The 6966-nt window shown below is 41.4% G+C and overlaps 1 protein-coding gene across 1 annotated transcript; it reads right to left on the bottom strand.

The window, feature by feature from the left end:
• Positions 1-4013: 4013 nt before the first annotated feature.
• Positions 4014-5983, bottom strand: her6 (hairy-related 6). Its single transcript, XM_060867418.1, has 4 exons — positions 5618-5983; positions 5393-5488; positions 5177-5264; positions 4014-4880 (listed from the first exon to the last, which is right to left on the bottom strand). The coding sequence occupies exons 1-4, from the start codon at positions 5723-5725 to the stop codon at positions 4357-4359; spliced, it is 816 nt and encodes a 271-aa protein (XP_060723401.1). The 5' UTR covers positions 5726-5983; the 3' UTR covers positions 4014-4356.
• Between the last annotated feature and the right edge of the window lie 983 nt (positions 5984-6966).

The raw sequence follows: 6966 nt of genomic DNA, 5'->3' as shown, positions 1-6966 counted from the left end.
GTTAGATCAGACCGTCTGATCACGTGCTTAGAAGTCTAATCTGACCTTTTGTATAAAGGAGTTCATTAACACCCTGTATAACAGATTTACTTCAAATATATTTCTTTCAAATTCCTTTTCAAGTTTTTTTACAATTTCTAACAATTCAATTTAGTGACGTTTTATTTTTGTGTTTGCTTCGTTCAGCGTCTTCTCAACATGAGAGGCTTCCCTCACACACAAACACACACACACACACACACACACACACACACACACACACACACACACACACACACACATATGGTTTCTATCTCCCTCATCCTGGAACCATAAAAGGTGTGATGGAAATTTGAAATGAACACACTCAGCCATGAGCCTCTTAGCAGATTGGTAATTGCAAACAACTGGACGGAGACTTCCCTGAGTCTTCTGGAAAGGACGGCCACACTGGAATGGCTGAAGGCGTCGAGCACCTGGTCTCACTCAAAACATACTTTTTTAACCGTAGCACTGTAAAAAAAATAAAAAATAGAACTGTTCCTCGTGCGCCATACTCCGAATGTAGTGACGTGACATAAAGTACGGTGACCCATACTCAGAATTCGTTCTCTGCATTTAACCCATCCAAAGTGCACACACACAGCAGTGAACACACACACACATACACCGTGAACACACACCCGGAGCAGTGGGCAGCCATTTATGCTGCGGCGTCTGGGGAGCAGTTGGGGGGGATTCGGTGCCTTGCTCAAGGGCACCTCAGTCATGGTATTGCCGGCCCGAGACTCGAACCCACAACCTTAGGGTTAGGAGTCAAACTCTCTAATCATTAGGCCACGACTTCCCCATGTAAAACGTCTAAGTAGCCATGAATAGATATTCTAATATCAGGCAACTCAGGAGAGTTAAACTTAATTAACTGGATCTTTCCTTATCACTGAGGTGATGCGTCGATACCAGATTTTTCATCCTGAGCACAGGTTCGATAGAGTTACTGAAATAAACAACCGTCAATGAATAAAAAAAAAGTTAATGAACTCTCTTTAGATTGCTGTCCGCTCGTTCTTTGTAACACTAGCTAGCATGACACAGCTACATGGTTTATCTTGGACTGAACCAGGTGAGTGTACAATGAGTTCTGATTAATGTGCTTTATTCTCGTTTTTTTTTCTCCAAATCCCTTGATTTCGATGACTCACAGATCAGTTGCACATCGCCAAAATAAACATAGCGGTGAATCGCCAGCATCGTGTGAAGAAGTGGGATTTTTGCTTTATTAAAGTGCAGTTTGTAACAGTTCGTAATACATGTTACACATGGTCAAGAACACAATACTGGTGAAGAGCCAGCGTCACGTGTAACACCGTCGGGAATAAAATGCCAAGAAGAGGTTTCACAGTGATGCCTGTTTTTGGTTCCACAAAGAACCTTTTACTAAATGATTCTTTTTCTTACTGCCATAAAGAAACTTTTTATCATGTAAGGAACCTCCAAATACAAAGAATCTTTTGTGTGATGGAAAAAAGCTCCATAGATGTTCATAGAACCATAAACTCTGACAAAGAACCATTTAAGAACCTTTTTTTAACCTTTTCAACCTTACCATTTGTACTCCAGGAAGCTGCCGCACTTCCTACTGTTGATATTGTCACAGATTTTCACTCAGCTTTGCTTCGATTTTCATTGTTCATCATTAACATACATCCAGACTGTTATCATTCTGTATCGCCTGTTAACAACAACAACAACAACAACAACAACAACAACAACAACAACAATGTTCAACTGGTATCTCATGTCTCATGTATTAGCTTCTATACAGATTCCTTCTGTAGACGTAATTTTGCTTATGCTTAAATTAAAATCTCATATAAAAATGTTTAATAATAAATCTTGAACTATTTCTTCTATATTTCCTGTATTCTGTCTAGCTGCTTTGTGATAATGTCCGTTGTTAAAAGTGCTAGACAAATAAAATTGAATTGAAATGCATAGAAATCACATACATTAGACTTTTAAAAACAGGACCTTCTGTCAGACAGCATCTTGATGATGAAACTTGTGTCATGAGATTCATTAGTTTGACTCTTCCTTTAAACAGGTAAATGGGTTTCAGTAACAGGGTTACATGAGAATTGTGCGAGTACAGAAATGCTTAAATACATAACTGTTATTAATTAAATTGTCGGAATTAAAGAAATGTTGAACTTCAATTGAATTTATTTTATTGATATAATATGATCAAATAAAACAAAAAGCAAGAAACATTTTTCTATTATTATTATTATTATTATTATTATTATTATTATTATTATTATTATTGTTGTTGTTGTTGTTACATCAACTGTTTTGTGGCACTTTTTTTTGTCAATATCATTTAGTTTAATTCCATCCATCGATTTTCTGGGTCACAGGGAGGTGGGGAAGCCCCAAGATGAGGTACAATCATACACACACACACACACACACACACACACACACACACACACACACACACACACACACACACACAGAGAGAGAGAGAGAGAGAGAGAGAGAGAGAGAGAGAGAGAGAGAGAGAGAGAGAGAGATCTAACAGCAGATGATAAAATAAACACAATGCACAGTGTAAATTAATTAATTAATTAATTAATTAACAGACAAATAAATATGCCTGACGGTATTTATTTAGTTAGTTAGTTGGTTAGTGAGTTAGTGAATTAGCTGTTTGTATGTTTAGAAAAGTGGAAAAATAAATTTGCTTAAAATAAAGATTTCTTCAATATATAATTATTTAATTAATTCGGATTAAATAAATCGAAATAATTAAATTGTTATTTTTAAAACTTTATTTATTTTATGCAGTTTTCTTTTTCCAAGTTTGTTAGTTTCTATGTAAAAAGTGGAAAGAGAAAGACGTATAAACTAAAGACAGAGATGCAGATTAGAGAGTTTAGAGACACAAACAGATTTTATATTATTGTATTAAATGTATTTGTGTTTTGTAATTGAACAATAAATATCCAGGTTTTTCTTTACACCTGTGCAGAAAGCTACTGCTTGGAAATTGAATATTATTAAAGTTATTTGATGGAAGGTCAACAAATTAATCCCATGTGGATCAGATAAACACGTTTGTAAAGGACACGTGACAAATGCGTGAAAAAGGTGTAAGCGCGTGTCTAAACGTAAACATGAAAAGTTTTACATCTCACATTGGTGTGTTAATCAACAGTTCACTGCTAGATGGCGCTGTGTGTTCGTGTCAACCAGCCAAAAGGGTAAAATAAACCAGCGCCCTGCCTGTGGAACTGGTGGATCTGTGCGGTTTTGGACGCGATGGCATCCTCGTTTGGATAAATCGGCTCATTTTGGTGGCTTGGCTGATGTCCTGTTTCCGGGTCTCTCTCTCTCTCTCTCTCTCTCTCTCTCTCTCTCTCTCTCTCTCTCTCTCTCTCTCTCTGTGTGTGTGTGTGTGTGTGTGTGTGTGTGTGTGTGTGTGTGTGTGTGTCCGTGTGTGTGTGTGTGTGTGTGTGTCCTCTTTCCGCTAATTATCCAACTCTAAATATACACTCACTTTTTTCTACTTTCCTCCACACACACACACACAAACACACACACACACACACACACACCGCACGGTTAATAAGCCACACTTAGTGGATTTTGAAAAGTTGGATTCTTTCCTCTACAAAGTGCGTCAGACTTTTTTTTTTCTTTTTCCTTTTTTGAATAAATTGACTTCGAAGGTTTATCTATAAATGACGCAGCTATTAGTGCACAGCAGAGGTTTTGTTGCGTGTAGGATTTGCTCAGACAGACACGTTACAGACTGGTGCGTTTGTAGACGTCGCTCTTGTCTCTGCGTGTTTTATTTTAATCATCTTCACACCCTGTAACATCCAGCGATTAACCGCTAATAGTTTTCTGTGGAGGATTAATACATTTCCCGTCTTGTCAGCTGTGGTTCTAAGGTTGGCAACTGATCCCAAGTTTCCCCCAGATAGACTTCATATAGTTGGAATATTACATCATCACGAAAAAGACAAGACTTTTTTCTTTTTTAACAAATTTATTAGTCTTCCAAAAAGAAGAATCTTGCAAAGCATTCCACATATCTTTGGCATCACCTTTAGAAAAAAAAGATACCGCAAATATAAAAAATGCAACGAACAGACATTAGCTATAAGTATAAATCTCGTTTCAATATGAACTTCTCTCCCTTTTGAACTGTACAAATATAGTGCATAAAAAATCTCTTCTTAAAACACGTTTCCATACAAAAAAAGAACAACAAAAACTTCAACAAACCAAACACATAGCATATGAACAGTGTAAATGTCTTTTCATGAGTCTTTTTTGTTTGTTTGTTTGTTTGCTTGTTTGTTTGTTTTTCTACCAAGGCCTCCAGACGGAGTCTGAAGTGAGCGATGCCTCGCGCGGGGACGCTGCGGCTGCTGGGAGGGGCGTGGCCGCACCGCTCGCGTACACCGGGATCACGGGGCCGCCGGGTGTGAACGCGCCGCTGGGAATCAAAAAGGCAAACTGTCCGTCTGTGGCCGGGACGAGCTGGAAGCCGCCGTACACCTTGGCAGCGTCGGACGGCGACGCGCCGGATGGAGGCGCGCTCTTGCACCCCGGCACCGAGACTGGCACGGGGACGTGCGTCGCTCCGGGGATCTGCACCACGGGCTGGCCGAAGGTCGGCGGAGGAGGCGGCGCGGGTCCGGCGTGCGCCTGCGCCGTGTAATTCATTGCGTTCAGCTGGGTCATGCAGTTAGCGAGGTGGCCGAGCAGTCGCGTGCGCACCTCGGCGTTTACGCCTTCGCACGTGGACAGAAAACGCGTCACCTCGTTCATGCACTCGCTGAAGCCCGCGCGGTACTTGCCGAGCACAGTGGGGTCCGCGTTCAGAGCAGCTGCAAGCAAAAAAAAAAATAACTTTTTTCAAATTTTGTTTCAAATCCACACATCACAACATCACTTTATCCATACATAGCAACACTGCCAGTCACTACAGTTTGCTGCACTGTGCGCTTTTCTACAGACTCTAGACTTTAGCTTTCCTGAAAGTCAACACAAATGTTTATCTTCCAAAGTCTGCGCGTGGCCACTTTTATCTGTTAACTTATTAACATCTAAATTCTGAATGAACAGAAAAAAGGAACACGTTTCATTTAATAAACATTCTTTAATGCGAGGAGAGGACACGTACCGGTCATCTGCGCGCGCTGCATGTTCCTGAGGTGCTTCACGGTCATCTCCAGGATATCAGCCTTCTCCAGCTTGGAGTGTCTGGAGCTCTGTGGGTGAAAACAGCGCTGAAATGATCAGTACAGGGAATTTCAATTCAGGATTTAAATAAACCTGAGTAAATAAATCAATAGTAAAAAACCCAAAAGTAATCAATAAACTGTGTTGAGATACTTACGTCTTTTTTCAGAGCGTCCAGGATGAGCGTTTTGAGTTGACCCAAGCTTTCGTTGATCCTAGCTCGTCTTCTTTTCTCCATAATAGGTTTCGATGACTAAAAACAAAAGGAGAAAAGGTGTGAAATGTCAAATCTATGCATAAGATCGCTGTGTTGTGTTTCCGGAAAGGTGTAAAATATTGTTTAAAAAAGCACAAAGGACCACAAATGGGGAATAAAACCTACCTTTCTGTGCTCGGAGGCTGTCTTGGGTTTGTCCGGGACGGTGTTCATGCTCGCCGGGGTCGCAGCCACCGGGGAAGACGAGTTCTTTTCCATCATATCAGCAGGCATGTTTTTGTGTAAAATATCCACGAAAATGCGTAAAAATGCAAACGGTCTTCGGTCGTCCTTAAAGAAGTAAAAAAGGACAGCAAAAGAATATAAAAAAGGTTAGAGTAGATAGATGTCCAGCAATGTGGGAGTGAAGTTATCCCCGTCGCTGCGTTATCCCGAGTTTAACGAGTTTTAGTGTCACGCGCGCGCTCTGTGATCGTCGCCGACAAGACGCAAGCGATTGACCGTCTGCCCGCGCGCTGCCTCACTGCCTTATTTATATCCCCGGCCGCACGCGAACGGCTCGTGTGAAACTTCCCAAACTTTCTTTCCCACACTAACTTTCTACCAATCAGCGTGAGGGACACGCGGCCCGGACGGAGGACGGCTCGTGGTCGGCGCAGCGCCATTGGTTGTTTGGCTCTCAAGCGGGTGGCCAATGGCGCGCGGCCGACCGGGTTTAGGGCACGAACCGGGGCTGCCTTCCGTCATCCCAGTTACACATTAACACTTCAGATCCTTGGTGAAAAAAAACAGCAACTCGCACACTCACGAACAGCGCAATAAACATCTAAAATCACTGAAACCGACAGCAATAAACATTTTATCTACATAATGAAGATGTCACCGAGGGTCTTTGGGTGCGGTTTTAAAAGGAGGTTTATTTATAAAAGGAAACAGATGTTTTATTATTATTATTATTATTATTATTATTATTATTATTATTATTATTATTATATAGAAGGCTTCGATGATCTTTAGATACATTTCCGGGTTCTAGTTAAAAATGTCAGACCGTTTAACAGATGTTTTTAAAGATACTTTGGAGAAAACTGCAGTGTTTTACATTCGAGCTCCATGGGGCAGTGAGACTGACATGTCATGCTAGGACACGGTTTATTTATAGTTTAGATGGTAAAAGTTAATAAACGCGTTCATTTAGCTGATGAGTTTCAAGTCAGACATGTGCAGAGTTCAGGAGTTAATAATAATTCCTCCGCCAATCATGCAGCAGCGCTTTAAATTGCCCTTCAGTCATAATTGATTTAGCAGCGCGACTGCTGCGCGAGTTCTGGCATCCTGACGTGGGTCGGCGTGCATGCGAGCGCCGCCGTGAATGTGGAGCACGTGCCAGGATGTTTTATGAGCCGCAGTGGTTGAGGTTTGGCCGCCTGGCGGGCTCTGTGTGAGTGTGTGTGTGTGAGTGTGTGTGTGTGTGTGTGTGTGTGTGTGTGGAGGAGGAGGGTAGTGTGTGTGCA

This window comes from Tachysurus vachellii, chromosome 4 (assembly GCF_030014155.1).
Source record: "Tachysurus vachellii isolate PV-2020 chromosome 4, HZAU_Pvac_v1, whole genome shotgun sequence".
In the NCBI taxonomy this organism is placed as follows: Eukaryota; Metazoa; Chordata; class Actinopteri; order Siluriformes; family Bagridae; genus Tachysurus; species Tachysurus vachellii.
This window is presented reverse-complemented; position numbering and strand designations above follow the sequence as displayed.

What these genes read in the sequence shown, in the direction of transcription:
- her6 (XM_060867418.1), bottom strand. Translation starts at nt 5,725, where the DNA reads ATGCCTGCTGATATGATGGAAAAGAACTCGTCTTCCCCGGTGGCTGCG. An exon ending in CAGCCTCCGAGCACAGAAAG is followed by an intron (nt 5,489 to 5,617) that starts GTAGGTTTTATT and finishes TTTTGTTTTTAG; the next exon opens with TCATCGAAACCTATTATGGA. An exon ending in TGGACGCTCTGAAAAAAGAC is followed by an intron (nt 5,265 to 5,392) that starts GTAAGTATCTCA and finishes TTTCACCCACAG; the next exon opens with AGCTCCAGACACTCCAAGCT.